The sequence below is a fragment of the Esox lucius genome, chromosome 4 (genome assembly GCF_011004845.1).
Source record: "Esox lucius isolate fEsoLuc1 chromosome 4, fEsoLuc1.pri, whole genome shotgun sequence".
Taxonomy (NCBI): domain Eukaryota; kingdom Metazoa; phylum Chordata; class Actinopteri; order Esociformes; family Esocidae; genus Esox; species Esox lucius.
The window spans coordinates 23,467,041-23,487,806 of NC_047572.1; the positions used below are offsets into that span (position 1 = coordinate 23,467,041).

The 20,766-nt window shown below is 47.6% G+C and overlaps 1 protein-coding gene across 2 annotated transcripts in view; it reads left to right on the forward strand.

Moving 5' to 3' along the window:
• The window catches only part of LOC105025226 (protein diaphanous homolog 1), a 103,196-nt gene that overhangs the window by 40,318 nt on the left and 42,112 nt on the right, over positions 1-20,766 (forward strand). For both annotated transcript variants that reach the window (XM_013133555.4, XM_013133587.4), the window contains 6 exons: positions 576-691; positions 2,213-2,277; positions 3,321-3,500; positions 4,078-4,629; positions 11,516-11,630; positions 11,781-11,786. In XM_013133555.4, the coding sequence (XP_012989009.4) occupies positions 576-691; positions 2,213-2,277; positions 3,321-3,500; positions 4,078-4,629; positions 11,516-11,630; positions 11,781-11,786 (1,034 nt within the window). The remainder of the gene's footprint in view (positions 1-575; positions 692-2,212; positions 2,278-3,320; positions 3,501-4,077; positions 4,630-11,515; positions 11,631-11,780; positions 11,787-20,766) is intronic.

A 20,766-nucleotide genomic window follows, 5' to 3' on the forward strand; every position in this document is an offset into this window, starting at 1 on the left:
TAGATGTCTCTCTTGCTCCACGGATTAAACTGGGTGTTTGGAAAAAAGAGAGTGAAGTGAAGGATAAAATGGGAGGCGCGGGGGAGGGGTTCTGGGGTAGTTGGGAATAAATATAGTATTGAGTTTTTGACTGAGGGAGCGTCACATTGGGTCACAGTATCAGACACCTCCAAAATTGAGTGTGTCTGTAAAACCGAATACATCAGACAAGGGCTGCGGATCACTTGACACACACACACACACACACGCACACACACACACACACACACACCGGTGTTTTGACAGTCCCACTCCTATGCCGGCAGATGAAGACAAAGTGCCAGTCATCTTTTCAGTTCCATACAGACACCTGCTCTCAGAGTTACCGAGACACATGAATGAATGTGCACACTGGCCCAGACACATTTTCCCAGTCCTACTCAGTCTGTAAACCCACACTTCTCTGGCACATTTCAGCTCCGGTGCGTTTGTTTCTTTGATCTCTGGTTTTAACTTCACGCCACAAGCTTTCTGTTTGCTCTGTGCTCTGAATGCTCTCGGACACTACGTTAATCACCTCTGTTTCCTGCCTTTAGGCCTCAGTACTACAGGCTGATTGATGAGTGTATTGCTCAGATCGTGTTGCAGAGGAACGGAGCCGACCCTGACTTCAAGTGCCGTAATCTCACTCTGGACATTGAGGGGTTAATTGGTGAGGCCCAATCAATAGAGCATGAGCACACTGAACATCTGACAAACAGGCCTGCCATTCTATAGCTACCACCAGGGGGAACCAGAGAGGCCTTATATTTGTGCCCTGAGGAGTTGTTACTTTGATGATTGTAACCATAGTGTCTTATACAAACTATGTACATGGAGCCGTTAAACTGGAGAACGTGATATTGGGGTCTACTATCACTCACTTCTCAGATCGAAGAGTCTTGCCTCCTCCATCCTTCCTGTCTCTCTCTGCCCGTCTCTCTCTGTAAGGCTCTAATTACAGTGCTTCTGTCTCCTGCAGACACTCTTGCCTCGTTAAAGACAGCCCTTATTATTGGTGGATATCAGGCCAATTCTGCCCTGCCTGCATTATTTAGTGGTTTTCTTTGAACTCAGAAAAGAGTGCACCCAGGCCGCCCCCCCCCCCCCCCCCCTTCTCCCTGTTAGGCTTTTGTCCCATTTAGCTGTGCTCTGATGACGGAGTAATCACAACACTTGTGTCACATACCACAGAAATGGAGCCTTTGCAATTGTTTTCTATGCACCATTCTCTTTTCTTCTTGCCTTTTAACCTTTCTCTCTCATTTTCTTTACCACTTTTCAATGTTTCTGTGTGTCTGTCTCGGGTCTGAGTGCTGTAGCTTATTGGTGTTTCTCTTGGCCAATCACCCGCTAGCCTTCCCCGTCACGCCAAGCAGACATATCTGCACACACTCAGTCTGCCCTCAGGCCTTTCAACACCTGTAGACCCTAGTCCCATCAACAGCCTCATCCCCGTACCTTCACCCCTCTGCTCAGCAAGCCGCTCTGACAGATCAGTCAGAGGGTCTGTCGTCATGTAGGGCTGTTTCTCTGTTCTTTTTTGGGCTGGGTTGAAAATGGAATGGAGCAGAAAAAAGGGAATGAAGGAGAGAGCGTGAGCAGAAAGTCCTTTGACCGATCTATCCACCCAGAGCTAGGGATTGATACATATTTTAAATAAGATTATCTTTTAAAACGGACAATCCCATAAATAAAAGCTGGGGGTAGCGGGATGTTATAAGCCATTGTAGACATGGTGGACAGAAAGCCTGTCTGTCTGTCTGTGACTTCCAAAATGCCTGTCTGTCTGTCTGCCTGCCTGTGTGCATGCCTGTCTGTCTGTGTGTGTGTCTGTGTGTGAACATCCTAGCTACAGATAGGATCAGACTGTATAATGAGATTCCTGGGCAATCACCTCACCGATCTACACTTTGGTGAGTGTGATATGGAAAAGTAGACTGATGGATACGCAGACAGAGTTGAGGGCGCTCTGTGTGTGTGTGTGTGTGTGTGTGTGTGTGTCTGTGTGTGTGTGTGTGTGTGAGTGAGTGCGCCAGACAAGGGGCACAATGCCTTCGCTCTGAGACATGATAAAGTCTGGAACACACTCTCTCCCTGTCTCATCTCACCCCTTCCTCTCTCCTCTTCCTGTCACCCCTCCTCCCTCTCCTCCTCCGTCTCTCCTCTCATCCTCCTCTCAATCTCTCCGTAGATAACATGGTGGACAAGACTAAAGTGCAGACCAGTGAAGCCAAGGCCGAAGAGATGGAAAAAAAGGTGATTGAGATGAATCTCTGTGCTTATCTCTCCCGTAAGGGAGTTGTGTATTGTAGGCTGATCAGTGTCACTTTGTAAATGCCAGTTATCTATGGCCAGACGATTCAGTCACACAGTTCCTGTCAGTTATGTTAGAAAATCCTACAGCTAACTCAAACAACTGTCTGTCCATTTTTAATGGCCTTGCTTCAGCGGACATTTTAGCAAATAATAAATTCAATGTTTGAGTAACTTCAGCCGCTTGTGCAATATGGGATGGAGAACAACTTGTTTGCTATGGAGAAATAAGCAGTCTGTTTGACATGGTCCAATCAGCCTGGGAGACTGAAGTACCCAACGTTTGTCCAGACGGGGTAACAATCTGTGGGGTGACAGTAGAAAAGGGCTAGTGTTAGAAAAGTAAATGGACAGTTGGCCCCAGTCAACATTATGAATGTCGAAGGCATCTCCCAACATCCTAAGGATCTGGACAAACGATGAACACAGGTCTATGTGGTGTGATGTCAATGCCATGTTACAGACAGACTGATCCATAACCCCCTCCGGATCCTCCGAGACTATGACCACAATACAGTGACACACACGTGCGCGCACAGAGGTTGACACGCGCGCACGCAGAGGGACCCGCGCAGATGCATTATAAGGGGGTAGATGCTGTGAGGCAGGGGTTGTGTTTACGCCATTATGTGTCTGACAGGATAATTCTAAAGATTGAGCTGAAACCACACAAACGCACACATTCTGTCCCTTTACACACAAACCCATGTCAACGTACCCATTCCTACAAATATGGACAACCATACACACACGTAGGTTGATAGGGTAATTGCTGGCCGTCTCTCGCTGGCAGGATTAGGGATGAGGCTGTCAAGAAGCTGTCAGGAAGAGGAGGAAATCTGCTGTCTGCAAATTAAACACCAATCCAGCTGTGTGTGTTAGTGTGTGAATGTGTATGTGTGGCTTTTGCTATTGCAGGACACCAAGATGTGTGTGTGTGTGTGTGTGTGTGTGTGTGTTTATCTAACTCTACTTTTGTGTTGTAGCTGGATGCAGAGCTGACTGCACGCCATGAGCTGCAGGTGGAGCTGAGGAAGATGGAGACAGATTATGAGCACCGAGTCCAGGAGATTGCAGCTGAGAAAGACGTTCTGGGCTCTGAGAAACAGGAGAAAGAGCGAGAGAACGAGGCGCTACTTGGACAGATTAACACACTCCAACAAAGGGTACACACACACACACACACACACACACACACACACCCAACCAGCGCTCAGTTATGTAACTGGACAAAGAAGAGTTGATTAATTAAACTCTCCTTGAGAAATTAGAACAGAGGAGAGAGTAATGACCACTCCAAGTAGATCAGTGTTCCACTCAACTGACACAGAGAGAAACATGAGAAGATGCCGGAAAGGAGGTGGAGGTTGGGGAGGTAGGGAGGTGACACACAGCCTGAGCCCGCCCCTGACCTGACGCCCCCATCCAGCGGCCTCTGACTCCAGCCCCGTCATCTCGTAGCTCGTGCTGTATGAGGCCCTTGTGGATCTGAGGTTGATAAGAGGCAGGCTGACAGACTGCACGGAGGAGCCATGCTCTTCCCAGGTCACCAGAAAATGGACACATTAGATAGTCACTTAACAAGTCAGGCAAGACTGGCTTCTCGTGGTTCAGTAGGATAGTTACCTTACAGCCTTAATCACCTCTGTAACTAATCTTTCTCTTCTCTCTCTCTCTTTCTCTCTCCCCCCCCCCCCCCCCCCCCAAACTATCCTTCCCCAACTCTCTCCTCTGTGTCTGCAGATAGAGAAGCTCGATAAGGATCTGGAGGAGGCTAAAACCAAAGTGGTCACTGTCCATGTTCCAGCCCCTGCCCCCCCTATCCCAGTCCAAGCTGGTCTCCCTCCTCCCCCTCCACCCCTCCCAGGGCAACCCTGTATGCCCATGCCCCCTCCCGCTCCACCCCTTCCTGGTATGCCTGGTCCACCACCACCTCCCCCTTTACCAGGAATGCCTGCACCCCCTCCACCCCCTCCTCTACCGGGCATGCCTGGTCCACCGCCACCTCCCCCCTTACCAGGAATGCCTGGTCCCCCTCCACCCCCTCCTCTACCAGGTATGCCTGGTCCCCCTCCACCCCCTCCTCTACCAGGCATGTCCTGTATGCCTCCTCCCCCTCCACCCTTTCCTGGTGGTCCTGGTATTCCGCCTCCTCCACCCGGCATGGGCATGCCCCCACCACCTCCTGGTATGGGTGGCTGGGGTGCCCCTGTGCCTCCCCCGCTGCCCTTTGGCCTGGTGCCCAAGAAGGATTATAAACCTGAGGTGCAGCTGAAGAGGGCCAACTGGAGTAAGGTGAGGATGAGGCGGACCGTGTGGGGGTGTTGGATGATGACTGGAATAATGACAGTGTGTGGATGTGTTGGATGGTGACTGGAACAACGAGTGTCTGGGTGTGTTGGATGATGACTGGAATAATGACAGTGTGTGGGTGTGTTGGATGATGACTGGAATAATGACAGTGTGTGGGTGTGTTGGATGATGACTGGAATAATGACAGTGTGTGGGTGTGTTGGATGATGACTGGAATAATGACAGTGTGTGGGTGTGTTGGATGATGACTGGAATAATGACAGTGTGTGGGTGTGTTGGATGATGACTGGAATAATGTGTGTCTGTGTGTCTGTGTGTCTGTGTGTCTGTGTGTCTGTGTGTGTCTGTGTGTGTCTGTGTGTGTCTGTGTGTGTCTGTGTGTGTCTGTGTGTGTGTGTGTGGTGGGGGTGCCTCCAGTCGCTGTGGATGAAAATGTTTTACCAGCCACTTGGATTTATTTATTTTTATCAGCCAAAATATGTTTTCGCCCCTGAAAAAATTAGGGCATGATCACAAAAAAGCCTTAGCGTGTCTAAGCACAGAAAATTGGCTTATTTTCAGGGTGTTTTTGTCATGATAAATACTACTGAAAATCTGCCATTATGATCAGTGTCAACATGTTCTGTTGATTTGCTCATATCCAAAAGCCTACCTGTGATTTGACAGAAATAAAACCATAATGATCTGCAAGTCATTGTGGCAGTAAATGGGAAAACAAAAAACACGTTTTCATGTAACTTGTTACAAACTCTCCCACCTCTCACACGCATTTTCTCCTACGTACAGCACCCTATCTCTACACGTGCACACCCATACACACACTCACAAACACAGAGCCCGGGTCGACATAAGACTGACAAGTCAGGTTAGCTTCTTAGGCATTATGCTAAATACACCAAAAACCAATATGTCTTAATCATTCACTACATCCTGGAAGGTGGTTTGTCTAACTGCAGATAATCAGCCGGCGTGACTTTCTATGCATGTTCTTTTTTCTTACACTCCTGTCAATGGGTTGATACACCTGTGCGGTCAGCTTCTATGTTATGTCTTCACATAGAATCTGTGTGAATCCGTGGAATTTGCTTCATGACTTGACTACACGCACGCACGCGGGTGAAGCTGTGCTATTTTTGCCTGTACATTAGAAGCTGTGCAACAGCCAATCCCACACAGCTGATCTGTGTTTGTGGTTCTATCAACAGAATGGAAGTTCTCTCCTGTAGATTATTGCGCAGGCAAATGAGTATGTTGTGGGGAGGAGATTAGAGACTGTCAGTAGGGGTGGGACGATATGGGAATTGGACGGCACGATTATTCTGACCAAAATTATTCCAGATTTACGTAAATAAACTCTGGCTTCAGCCATGTTGCTGGTATATGATTCCATCTGGACAGTGTGGTGCGTTGTACATAGTATTTTCAAAGTGCCCCTTACAGTTGGCTGTCAGCCCAATAACAATTCTGGTTTCTATTGTAACAGCTCAAAATGGCTGATCAGATACTCTTCCATTACCTAAGTCTTGTTCATGTGCATTTAAAACTCCATTACAATAAAATATCAAATAATGTTTTTTATTGCATTAATTCAAGAACATGTATAGGCTATCCCTACAATGTATGCACATGGTTGCCCATTAGCAGAGCCATTCCGCTTCATTGACAGTAAATTGCAGAGGATGTTTTTTGGCGTCGTAGCCGACAGTGAGATGTGCGCTCCGCTTGTAAAATAAGTAATGGGTCAGAGGGTCAGGGGTGAAAGTAGATTTTATTCCTTACCGGTACTGACCTCTGGGTGCATGTGCTTGCATGTGGATTTTATGTGCCTTATTAGCTCACGACAGACCTATTTGAGGTGTTCATTATACAATAATAACTTTTTTATATTGTAATTCATTATAATTGCTCCCCGTTATGTTGTGTGCATAAAATAGTGCATATCACGTGGATGGCCTTTGTTATTTTGGCCTGCGCAAATTATTTTCTATTTGTCTTCTTGTTACTTTCTATAAGAAAATGTTAACAATTACAATATAAATAAGAAATTCGAAAGGGATATGTACACTCACCTAAAGGATTATAAGGAACACCTGTTCAATTTCTCATTAATGCAATTATCTAATCAACCAATCACTAGGCAGTTTCTTCAATGCATTTAGGGGTGTGGTCCTGGTAAAGACAATCTCCTGAACTCCAAGCTGAATGTCAGAATGGGAAAGAAAGGTGATTTAAGCAATTTTGAGCGTGGCATGGTTGTTGGTGCCAGACGGGCCGATCTGAGTATTTCACAATCTGCTCAGTTACTGGGATTTTCACTTACAACCATTTCTAGGGTTTACAAAGAATGGTGTGAAAAGGGAAAAACATCCAGTATGCGGCAGTCCTGTGGGCAACAATGCCTTGTTGATGCTAGAGGTCAGAGGAGAATGGGCCGACTGATTCAAGCTGATAGAAGAGCAACTTTGACTGAAATAACCACTCGTTACAACCCAGGTATGCAGCAAAGCATTTGTGAAGCCACAACACGCACAACCTTGAGGCGGATGGGCTACAACAGCAGAAGACCCTACCGGGTACCACTCATCTCCACTACAAATAGGAAAAAGAGGCTACAATTTGCACAAGCTCACCAAAATTAGACAGTTGAAGACTGGACGAATGTTGCCTGGTCTGATGAGTCTCGATTTCTGTTGAGACATTCAGATGGTAGAGTCAGAATTTGGCGTAAACAGAATGAGATCATGGATCCATCATGCCTTGTTACCACTGTGCAGACTGGTGATGGTGGTGTAATGGTGTGGGGGATGTTTTCTTGGCACACTTTAGGCCCCTTCGTGCCAATTGGGCATCGTTTAAATGTCACGGCCTACCTGAGCATTGTTTCTGACCATGTCCATCCCTTTATGACCACCATGTACCCATCCTCAGATGGCTACTTCCAGCAGGATAATGCACCATGTCACAAAGCTCGTATCATTTCAAATTGGTTTCTTGAACATGACAATGAGTTCACTGTACTGAAATGGCCCCCACAGTCACCAGATCTCAACCCAATAGAGCATCTTTGGGATGTGGTGGAACGGGAGCTTCGTGCCCTGGATGTGCATCCCACATATCTCCATTAACTGCAAGATGCTATCCTATCAATATGGGCCAACATTTCTAAAGAATGCTTTTAGCACCTTGTTGGGTCAAACATAGTATTAGTATGGTGTTCCTAATAATCCTTTAGGTGAGTGTATAATTATTTATATCCTGTTATACAAATGTTTCTGCAATTAGCAGTTCAACATTTTTTTTGTGCATGCATCTCTCGTACAGTGGGGAGAACAAGTAACTGATACACTGCCGATTTTGCAGGTTTCCCTACTTACAAAGCATGTAGAGGTCTGTAATTTTTATCATAGGTACACTTCAATTGTGAGAGACGGATTCTAAAACAAAAACCTAGAGAATCACATTGTATGATTTTTTAATAATTAATTAGCATTTTATTGCATGACATGTATTTGATCACCTACCAACCAGTAAGAATTCTGGCTCTCACAGACCTGTTAGTTTTTCTTTAAGAAGCCCTCCTGTTCTCCACTCATTAACTGTATTAACTGCACCTGTTTGAACTCGTTACCTGTATAAAAGACACCTGTCCACAGACTCAAACAGACTCCAACCTCTCCACAATGGCCAAGACCAGAGAGCTGTGTAAGCTCTTTTGTAGACCTGCACAAGGCTGGGATGGGCTACAGGACAATAGGCAAGCAGCTTGGTGAGAAGGCAACAACCTTTAGCGCAATTATTAGAAAATGGAAGAAGTTCAAGATGACGGTCAATCTCCCTCGGTCTGGGGCTCCATGCAAGATCTCACCTCCTTGGGCATCAATGATCATGAGGAAGGTGAGGGATCAGCCCATAACTACACGGCAGGACCTGGTCATTGACCTGAAGAGAGCTGGGACCACAGTCTCAAAGAAAACCATTAGTAACACACTACGCCGTCATGGATAAAAATCCTGCAACGCATGCAAAGTCCCCCTGCTCAAGCCAGCGCATGACCAGGCTCGTCTGAAGTTTGCCAATGACCATCTGGATGAGGAGGAATGGGAGAAGGTCATGTAGTCTGATGAGACAGAAATAGAGCTTTTTGGTCTAAACTCCCCTCGCCATGTTTGGAGGAAGAAGAAGGATTAGTAAAACCCCAAGAACAACATCCCTACCGTGAAGCATGGAGGTGGAAACATCATTCCTTGGGGATGCTTTTCTGCAAAGGGGACAGGACAACTGCACCGTATTGAGGGGAGGATGGATGGGGCCATGTATCGCGAGATCTTGGCCAACAACCTCAGTAAGAGCATTGAAGATGGGTCGTGGCTGGGTCTTTCAGCATGACAACGACCCGAAACACACAACCAGGACAACTAAGGAGTGGCTCTGTAAGAAGCATCTCAAGGTCCTGGAGTGGCCTAGCCAGTCTCCAGACCTGAACTCAATAGAAAATCTTTGTTTCAACAGGATATTTTGCTGGGTGATGTAATGGACAGGTGGGAAGTGGTGACGTGATCAGTAGCTTTTTCAGTAGGCTGACATGTGTAGTTACTAGTTCTGTTGTAAAGGATTTGGAAAGCATTAGCTTGTTCATTATATCATTCTCAAGAGCAATGAATAGCTTTAAACACTGCTGACTTTGTGTGTGACATGATAATAGAATATGGACAGATGCACCGTAACCCTTGAGGGAAGTTCATTTTAATTACTGGCCTACTATCAGACACCCCACAACACACCTTTGTATCCCGACACACAGGTAATTCATGCCCAAGCCAGTGCTTGACTTGGGGGGGTGTCGGGTACAGAGTTCCAGTACTTCTACTTTAAGACAGACAGCATTCCGGTTCCTTTTGTAGGCAAATGAGCAAGCCTTATTGAGCAAGCCTTAATAACACATACATTTTCATGAACATTGTCTAATATGCGACTTGACAGTTCCTGCACTTTTTTTATCCCGAGTTAAGGGCTGGCCCAAGCAATATCCTTTCTAACAAATCAATGAAAGCACACAAAATAGCAGGAGTGAGAGATGCATTTATAATACACAGACTCTCTTCTTGGCTCCACATTTTAAAATAGGGATGTCTTTATGAAAAGAATAAACTGTAGTTCATAAGAAATCTGAGACTGGCCAAGCTCTAATATAAAATGCATGTGCAACATCAATGGCCACTGCCAGACAGGTTCAAACAATTTATCGTACTCTCCGCTCAGAATCAGAAAGAGGTTTATTGGCGAGTTTCACAACAAACAAGGAATTTTTTTCTGGCCCGTTGGTGCAACAATTTATACCTAATAAATAAGGGAAATAAGAACAAAATAAAACAGAGTAAAAACTAGTAGTTAGGGACACAGCCTTTTCAAGTCACTCATGTGAGGATTATTCTGATTTGGTGATTAAAAAACCCCCAAAAAACGGTCTTACCATGGTGTCATTGGCTGCCTGCCAAAATGGCAGGTAATATTCATCAATTTATCTGCCTCTAGGTAAATTTGGCAGTGGCAGGTGTTAATTTTATTCCCTCTCTGTGACCGTAAATGGCAGTGATTGTGTGCGTGTATGTGAGGATATCAGTGTGTCTCTGTTCCATGTTCCCCTCCTCTCTCTCATCTACGATGGTTAAAACATCAAAACGGCCCTCAGTCTCCCTTTAGCCTTAAGCTACTGTTTAATGGCTTCAGTTGAGTTCATCAGCATTTAGTCTTTCTCTCTTTCTCATTCTCTCACGCTCTCTCTCTTCGTCTCTCCCATCTTCCTTTGCCCTCCCCCTCTCTTCTCTCTGTTCGTATTGCGGGTTTGTGGGTTGGTGAGAGCCCTTTGACGAGGATGTCACAGAAATTGCTTTTTAATAAGGCTGCTTCTTTTAACTGCGCTGGTGAAAGATAATTAAATTGCTGCTAGAAAGGACAGCATTCTTTTGTAATTTAAATTAACATTTTTTCTCCTCGGCCCTTCAGCCCCTGTATCACATTCTCTCCCTCCCCCTTTCTCACCCCTACACCCCCTCCCAGAGGCATCTTGGGTAATGAAAGGCTCATATCTGTGAAGTTACTAGCTACCTCTACTCTGATGCTCTCTCCCCATCTCCTCGACTGTTCTCCTCCTTGATGAGGGAACCAAAGGGGGAAGGAGAGAGAGAGAGAGAGCGAGAGAGGGGTGGGGAGAAAATGCAGTTAATTGTGAGGTGGCGGTGGTGTTGATGGTTTGAAGAGAGAGAAGAAAGTAAATGCAGTAGCGAGGGAAGAAAAAAGACAGGAGGATAAAGGGCCTGAGTTCCTCTCTGTGTGACAGGGCTAGTTATGTGAATCTCAGGCCCTTGTGTGGAGGAGAATGACGATCCAGTAGAATGACTACCTCCCTCCTCTCCTCTGTGCCTCCTCTACCACCGTCTATTCTGTCTCTACTTGCTCTTCTACTGTCTGATCCTGTCGTCACCTCATCCTCCTTTACCGCCTCCTGTCTCAACGTCCTCCTCTACCACATCCTTCGGTCCTTACACAACCTCCTCTACCGCCTCCTTCAGCTGTCGTCACCTGTTTTCTTTACATCCTCTTTTACCGCCTCCTCCTGCCTCTACATCCTCTTTCACCGCCTCCTTCTGTCTCTACATCCTCTTCTACTGCCTCCTCCAGCTGTTGTCTTCTCCTGTTCTCTTTACATCCTCCTCTCCTGCCTCCTTCAGGTCGTCTCTTTCTCTCTGATCTCCGTTGATTGCTGGATAGATAGTTGTATTCATAATGTTTTGTGATTTAACTGATGAAAGGATTCATAAGGCAGTTAACACTCCCTTTCTCTTGCTCTCCCTCATCCCTTCTGTAACAGATAGGATATGAAGATCTGTCTGAGAACAGCTTCTGGACCAAGGCTAAAGAGGATCGCTACGAGAACAACGAACTCTTTGCCAAACTCACTCTGGCCTTCTCCGCCCAGAGCAAAAGTGAGTGTCACACTGTGTGTGGATCTAGGCTTTGCTTCCAGCCTGATGGCAGTGCCCTTGTACCTCTGTAAAGATGACTTATAAATGACCATCCTGTGTTCTCTTTTCTCTCCTCATCTTTCTCTCAATATCCATTACATCCATCCTCAGCTAAAGGTAAGAATACAGACAATAAGTTGTGTACTGGAACTGTGTGTGCGTGTGTGCGTGCGTGTGTGAGCGCAATGGGGGGGTTGTCACCGATACTCTGTGACTAGCCACCTGCAGTCCTACTGTCAGGCACACAGACATCAGGTCTCCCTCCACACTGGTCCAGGTCCTGACCTTGTCCCATGTCACTGAGCCTTCTGCTGCTCTATTCCATATTCATGGTTACAGCTAGGACGCTGTGCTGCTCTATTCCATATTCATGGTTACAGCTAGGACGCTGTGCTGCTCTATTCCATATTCATGGTTACAGCTAGGACGCTGTGCTGCTCTATTCCATATTCATGGTTACAGCTAGGACGCTGTGCTGCTCTATTCCATATTCATGGTTACAGCTAGGACGCTCTACTGCTCTATTCCATATTCATGGTTACAGCTAGGACGCTCTACTGCTCTATTCCATATTCATGGTTACAGCTAGGACGCTCTACTGCTCTATTCCATATTCATGGTTACAGCTAGGACGCTCTACTGCTCTATTCCATATTCATGGTTACAGCTAGGACGCTCTACTGCTCTATTCCATATTCATGGTTACAGCTAGGACGCTCTGCTGCTCTATTCCATATTCATGGTTACAGCTAGGACGCTCTGCTGCTCTATTCCATATTCATGGTTACAGCTAGGACGCTCTGCTGCTTTATTCCCTATTTATGGTTACAGCTAGGACGCTCTGCTGCTCTATTCCATATTCATAGTAACAGCTTGGACGCTCTGCTGCTCTATTCCATATTTATGGTTACAGCTAGGACGCTCTGCTGCTTTATTCCCTATTTATGGTTACAGCTAGGACGCTCTGCTGCTCTATTCCATATTCATAGTAACAGCTTGGACGCTCTGCTGCTCTATTCCATATTCATGGTTACAGCTAGGACGCTCTGCTGCTCTCCTCCATATTCATTAATACAACTAGGACGCTCTGATGCTGTACTCCATTTCCATCATTACTGTTAGGACGTTCTGCTTGATACACTCAGGGACAAAATGTGTTATTTGTGCTGTCTGTAACTGACCTTGCAATCAGAACATGCATTCTGTCTCAGTATTGTACACATACAGTGTCCTCCACTAATACTGAAAGTCATGCGTCCACAACACAGTCCCTCTGAGGCTGTCCAAATGGTTGAAATGTCAAGGTTGTCAGCTGTCCCATCAGTATTCTCCTGTATGGACTGGTTAAGGTCCACTGTCAGTCTGGGATTCCTTAGCCTGCCTCTGCTCTTTCTGTCTGATTGGCTGAGACATGGCTGTCCTATTTGATGTCTGATAACCTTTTCTGATATCTGACTGTAAATACACGCTGCCCTTTTCAATAGCTCCAACTCCATCTGTCTATCCAGATATATCGTGTGTGTGTGTGTGTGTGTGTGTGTGTGTGTGTGTGTGTGCGCGCTTGCATGTTGTCTACTGTGCAAAGCAGCCTGTCTTGTTAAGAGAGGTTGACCTCTCCCCATCACTTCAATACTGCTCAAGGCCAATAACAACAAGTCAACTCCTTAACTTTCCTCTGTCTAACTCCTCAACCCACACCTAATCCCTGGCTTCTTGCTCCACCTGACTCCTCCTCCCACACCTCATCCCTGTCCTCTGCTGTCCGCCTTCGTTCTGTCTGTCTTTTCATCCCTGTCCTCTGCTGTCCGCTGTCGTTCCGTCTGTCTTTTCATTCCCTGTCCTCTGCTGTCCGCCTTCGTTCTGTCTGTCTTTTCATCCCTGTCCTCTGCTGTCCGCTGTCGTTCCGTCTGTCTTTTCATCCCTGTCCTCTGCTGTCCGCCTTCGTTCCGTCTGTCTTCTCATCCCTGTCCTCTGCTGTCTGCCTTCGTTCCATCTGTCTTCTCATCCCTGTCCTCTGCTGGTGTTCCTTGTTACTCATCCCAGTGGTTCAACACCACCATCATACTGGTAAACCTTCCTCCTCCTCAGTGCTGCGGTGGCTGGGCTCAGCGCTGATAGAACGCGACGGGCCCTAGGGGTGCATGCGCCTTCTCTGACCGCCTGACCTCGTCTGTCTCTGTAGATGGCACGTCCGTTTCCTCGCTGTTTGGACTCTCATCTTTGTTTGTGGCTCTTGGTTGTTGAAGTAAAGAGCTGCTATAATCTAATTCACTATCCACGGGTGTGTGTAGTTAGTGTGTCGTTACGAGGTGCTCCTCAGTGTGTGATTCTTTTGTCTGTCCTTTGAAGCGTTTGTGTCCGTTCTCTCTCTTTAATATTTATTTTCTCTCTCTTCAATCCCTCCCTCTCTCTCCTCAGTGTTATTTCCCCTGTTATTATTTTTTTTTTTTTTAAATGTGTAACTTTTTTCTTCTGTTCTTTTCTGGCACATGCCAGCACAGTGTTTGATAGCAGAGGCCTTTTGATGTCTGCACCTCAGATAGGCCAATTAGCAGGAGAGAGAGATGGATGGAGATGGATGGAGAGGGAAGAGAGGGAGGATTGGGAAGGAGGGGGGGGGGTTGGAGGGGGGAGAGTAGGGTAAAGGGAAACTAAGTCTGGTAAGGGGGATGGTACAGTAGATTTGGGGCCAGAATCATGTTAATCCTCTTCATATGCTGCAGAATCTTCTAACCCAGCCCCCTCCTCCTCCCCTGGTCTCCCTCCACCTCCTCTTCTGGTTCCCGTCTTCACTTGTTTTATTCCTTGGGCCCCTCGTCTACTTTTTCACTTGTTCACCTTTCCATGAAATCTTTGAAGACTTTTGGTATGAGGATGGCTGCATATGTTCTCCTTGTCATCCGCACTCCTCCCTCCCTCCGTCCTTCCCTCCTCCCTTCTTTGTTCTGGTATACCTGAGCAGCGTGGCAACCTGGTTTTTGTCTCCATGGAGATTACCCCCCCCTCCCCCTTCGCAGAGCACGCTCATTGACACCCTGCCAGTCGACACAAGCAACACATTGACCTCCTTCATTACCACGGTTACCGTGTGTCAAGCCTTGGCGTGTTTAGCCTACTAGTTCCATGTACACAGTGTTCTGTCAGCTTTTTTAGAAGAGATTTCCCTTTCCTATATGGCCTTAGGCTTGTTATAAGTGTGTTTTTAACATATTTGGAACGTTCCTATTGATTTGTGTGGGTGCATTGGTCTGTCTGTCGGGTTCTCACCACTTACACACCAATTATAATGAGCCCTTTGATCTCCCTGTGTTCAGCATAAATCAATTTCCTGCACTCGGTGGTGGTATTTGTACGTGTGTGTCTCTGAGACTGTTTTCTGTGCTATCGGTGCTGCCTGCCTTCTGCCTCCTGCTCTGCTCTCCTGCTACTCCAGTGTCTGATGAGGGGTCACCCTGGCCTCCGGTCCCCCCCCTCACAGTGTCTGATTAGGGGTCACCCTGGCCTCCGGTCCCCCCCCTCACAGTGTCTGATTAGGGGTCACCCTGGCCTCCGGTCCCCCCCCCCTCACAGTGTCTGATTAGGGGTCACCCTGGCCTCCGCTCCCCTCTCACAGTGTCTGATGAGGGGTCACCCTGGCCTCCGCTCACCTCTCACAGTGTCTGATGAGGGGTCACCCTGGCCTCCGGTCCCCCCCCCCCTCACAGTGTCTGATGAGGGGGTCACCCTGGCCTCCGGTCCCCCCCCCTCACAGTATCTGATGAGGGGGTCACCCTGGCCTCCGGTCCCCCCCCCTCACAGTATCTGATGAGGGGGTCACCCTGGCCTCCGGTCCCCCCCCTCACAGTGTCTGATGAGGGGGTCACCCTGGCCTCCGGTCCCCCCCCCCTCACAGTGTCTAATGAGGGGTCACCCTGCCCTCTGGTCCCCTCACAGTGTCTAATGAGGGGTCACCCTGCCCTCTGGTCCCCTCACAGTGTCTGATGAGGGGGTCACCCTGGCCTCCGGTCCCCCTCCCTCACAGTGTCTGATGAGGGGGTCACCCTGGCCTCCGGTCCCCCCCCTCACAGTGTCTAATGAGGGGTCACCCTGCCCTCTGGTCCCCTCACAGTGTCTGATGAGGGGTCACCCTGGCCTCCGGTCCCCCCCCCTCACAGTGTCTGATGAGGGGGTCACCCTGGCCTCCGGTCCCCCCCCCTCACAGTGTCTAATGAGGGGTCACCCTGCCCTCTGGTCCCCTCACAGTGTCTGATGAGGGGTCACCCTGGCCTCCGGTCCCCCCCCTCACAGTGTCTGATGAGGGGTCACCCTGGGGTTATTTAAAAGGCAGTTCAGGACAATAGTGTCACATTCAGATGGAGACTTCTTCCTTCCTTCCCTTTCTATCCGCCCTCCTTTCCTCTTTCCTTTCCTTTTCTTCCCCCTCTCCTTGCTTCCATCTCCTTCCCTCTATCCTGTCTCCTTCCTTCCTTTTCTCACCAGCTGTTTGTTTGTTTTCAGATACTCCCATCGGAGTCTCAGGGATACATTTGTTTATCCAAGGAAGAGGAACTGTTGTTTGATGGTTATCTCTCTCTCTGTGTTTGTTTGTGTGTGTGTGTTGGTGTGAGTCGGGGAGTGTTAATGAACACGCATAGTCGACTAATAAACCTGTTAAATGCCTCTAAACCACCACAGACACAGGTCTGTGTCTATGGTAATAGCTCAGTTGGTGATTTAGTATTTGTGTGTTTTTAAAATGTGTATTATTTAATGCGTTGGTCTTTACCGCAGTTTTTACATTTAATCTCTGTTTAAATGTGGTGGGTGGGTGGGTGTGTGTGGGGGTGTGTGTGTGTGTGTGGGGGTGTGTGTGTGTGTGTGTGTGTGTGTGTGTGTGTGTGTGTGTGTGTGTGTGTGTGTGTGTGTGTGTGTGTGTGTGTGTGTGTGTGTGTGTGTGTGTGTGTGTGTGTGTGTGTGTGTGTGTGTGTGTGTGTGTGTGTTTGTTAGAGTGGTCTACATAGTGGTTGCTGGTGGTTAATAAATCATGCAGTGTGCGGTCTGGGGCTGTGAGAGAGCCAGGTTAATGCATAGGTCACCAATACCATAGTGGAAAACAGTTCTCCTCAATGCTCTGCCTCTTCCTCCCTTTTCCATTTCAAGTCTGTTCCTCCAACATTTTCTCTCTGCATTACTACTGGAGCATTCTGTGTGTGTGTGTGTGTGTGTTTTTTTTTTTTTTAGCGTAGTGGGAAGGATTGATAAAATTTGAGTAATAATTAAATTATTCGCCTTACTTGCTAAATGTTTTTTTTAGGGTTAGGATCAATGTTAGGGTTAGATATTTAGGGTTAATCCTAGGTATGGTAAAATTTTTACGGTGATGAATGTTCGGTCCTCACTAAAATTGGAAAATCTCCCTTGTTCTGCCTGTGTTGCTGAGTGTTTTGGTTTGGCTGTGAATTGAGACTAGCTCTAAGCACTACATTAGCTGTGTATTAGCCTGGCACGACACGGTTCTAATCTGCAGCGTTCCGTCTCTTCCTCTGCACTAATAGTGAACACTCACCATTCAGCATCGCTCTGTCAGAACGGCCCGTTTGAGAACGCTGCTCATTCCTCAGACGTTATCACGTTAAAACACTTCTCCTAGCTCGTGCTGAGGCCTGCCAACATGCAACAGCTTATTTACATACACACACACCGTTTGCACAACGTGTACGCACGCCGCTCCGACATGCCTTTTGTCCCCTCGCTTGCTGGCTCTGCCTCTGTTCTCAATGCAAATGAAGTGTACCCTTGCCTCGCCGCTACATCACGGCTGTGAGCTTAATCTCTCTCTACGCTTTCCCTTCCCGGAGATTATCCCGTTTTTAAGGGGGCTGCTCTGTGCTCCTTGCCGCTCACTCCCGACCGGGAAGCCAACTTCCATCTCAGCTCTCAACATCATTAACATTTAAATACAACCTCCGATATGACAGACGAGGTGTGTGTTGGGGTGTGTGTTGGGGTGTGTGTTGGGGTGTGTGTTGGGGTGTGTGTTGGGGTGATTTGGTAGAAAGCTTGTTACAGATGCTAAGTATCCCGATGTTTACAAACCCTTTCCTGAGTTAGGCGTTAAGCTTCTGGGTTTGAAAGGGGAAAAGAGAGGTTTGTGACGAGGGACGGGTTTGAAACACCTACTCTCTTCCACCCGCTCTTTTACTCCATCCCTTAAAGACTTTGATTTGAAATTCACTCCCCGATATGCTTTGGTGTGTTGTCTGTGTCAATGTGTGTTAGGGAAGGATGGAGGGGTTGTTTTAATGTGGGAGGGAGGGAGGGGGGCATTAAGGGTGATATCTATGTTTAGACGCGTTTTAATCAACAGCCAGAGATGGTAAAAGAAGACGAGGAAAAGAGGAGGGGTGGTGGTGCTATAAACTGATTGGGGCTGCCTGCCCTTCCCTACTCAGGCTCTTTCGTCTGTTTTATCTCTCATTATTAGCCATCCCCGAGGGTTAGCACGCACATACACACACTCTTGCTCTCTCAGGCGAGCATCGGCACACTGCCGACAGGCTTTGATGCCCCTGATGGAAGAGGAGAGAAATAAAGAAAGTGGGGAAACGGTGCATCTTCAAAAGATACAGATGACGAGATAGCAGCATTAACCCCCACCACCACCACCACCATCTTCCTCTCTCATCTTATCTCGGGCTTATGAAGGGACCTCTCTTAAAACAAGGGTGAAGACGGAGGGAATGAGAGAGGGAAAAACAGATCTGCCGTAGCTCCATCTGACCCCAGAGGACTGGGATGGAAAAACAGACAAAAAGCAAAAAAGCGGGCTTGGAGAGTGGTGCAGAGGGATTCATGAAGCTTTGTTCATACAAATAGCTGCAGTCATTTCATTTAATTGTTGCCTTCAGTTGAGGCTCTAGCAGTTGCCGTTCTTTCTCCAGTTTTTAGTTATTAGAATAATATTTCTAAGGAGCACTGAAGTCTTCGGGGCTTTACTGAAGTACATTTATGACCTCCCAAATTACATCTAATACTTGCTTCCTTATGACTTCTCAAAGCATTCCTCTCTAGCTCCAGACCCTTCCAGCTCCCATTGTTGTTAACCTGCCGAGGTGCATGATGCAGGGCAGGCTGCCTGGGCTGTCTGTGGTGTAGCCTAGTGTGCTCATTTAAACCAGACCTCATGGTATTTGCACCAGGGGGTTATGGGTTAGGTCTCTGTTTATTTTCCGATCTCCATGTGAAACTTTTAGGGAATGGGAGACTCAATGCTGAATACCAGCTTTTGCCTAAACATCTCAATTGAATCAACTGTGTAGTGCTGAATTGAAAACAAAAATATGTAGCCTTTCTGATCCCCCAGGAACATCATTGGGAACCACTGGTATATGGTCTGATCAGAGGGAGGCTGTGTGAGTATGTGAGTAAGAGAGAGTATGCGTGCGTGCGTGCGTGCGTGCGTGCGTGCGTGCGTGCGTGTGTGTGTGTGTGTGTGTGTGTGTGTGTGTGTGTGTGTGTTTTCCATAGCCTTGCTCCATTACTCAGTATCAGTGTGTCGTGTTCCTGAGACTGAGTTCTGGTTCGCCCTGCAGGCACCTCCATTTTTCACCACGCTGGCGTGCTGTGTTTGGAATGTACTTACCCCCCCCTCATCCATCCCTGATTCCTGTGCCCCTCTCATCCATCCCTGATTCCTGTGCCCCTCTCATCCATCCCAGATTCCTGTGCCCCCCTCATCCATCCCAGATTCCTGTGCCCCCCTCATCCATCCCAGATTCCTGTGCCCCCCTCATCCATCCCAGATTCCTGTGCCCCCCTCATCCATCCCAGATTCCTGTGCCCCCCTCATTCATCCCTGATTCCTGTGCCCCCCTCATCCATCCCTGATTCCTGTGCCCCCCTCATCCATCCCTGATTCCTGTGCCCCCCTCATCCATCCCTGATTCCTGTGCCCCCCTCATCCATCCCTGATTCCTGTGCCCCCCTCATCCATCCCTGATTCCTGTGCCCCCTCATCCTCCGTCCCAGAGCCCTCCACCCCCTCCTCCTCCGTCCCAGAGCCCTCCACCCCCTCCCTCCTTCTCTCCCTCGCTCGTAATCAAAGCGAGTACTGCTCCTAGATTAGCACTTGAGAAAGTCCCTAAAGACATTTGTTCATTTTGTCCATTTTCAGGTACACTCATTCCCTCCCCCGCACTCTCCCCTAAGCTTGAATTTTTTACCTCCCCCTTAAATAAGACATGTATAATCCACTAGGGAAGAGGGAGGGGAGGGACGGATAGAGGGGGTAGAGGGAGGAAAAGGTTGTCCCTAACCACACGTCTACATTTATCCCTAAAACTCCACTCTGTCTGTTTAATAATGCATGGGCCCTCTCCCTTCATCTGATTCCCCATGCATTCATCGCTCCATCCAACAGAACTTACACTCGGAGGCCGGGGAAACAAACCAATAATGGGTCCTTTTCACTGTAGAGAGACTTGGGACTTTAGGAAAATCTTTAAAGATGAGTCTGTGTGTGTGGATGTGGGATGGAGTCACCACTGAGAGGCGGGAGTGGTAAAACGTGTTACCCAATGCCAATAATGTGTAATTAATGACACCTCTGTCTCACTGTATGTGGTGAACATAGCTGACACACAAGGAAGTAATTGTTACAATACAGAGTGGAAAAGCACAGGAAGTGGAATGTTTCTGACTCTTTGTGTGGTTTTGCTGAGTTCCATTTAAACAGTCCACTGAGAACCAAGCTAGGTAGAAAGAGAGAGATGAAGAAAGATATTGGAGGCAGAATGAAGAATATAGAGGGAGTGATTGGGGTTAGAGAAATGGAGAGTTCCAGATTACAAAGAGCACACTGTGTTGGAGTGAAAGATGAAGTGAGTGAATAGAGTAAGAGTGAAAGAATGAGGCGGAGCGGATGGATGGAAAGTGAAAGGAGGGCAAGACAAGAGAGATGCACTTTGTTTTCTGTTTGTTGGGATGTCTGTTGTCCTGACACTCAGCATGTACCATGGACCCTGTTAACCTCAAGTACACCAACACGCTTTGACAATCAGTCCAGCTTGTTTATCATTGTGTGTCTTTGTGCGGGTGTGTCTTTGTGCGGGTGTGTCTT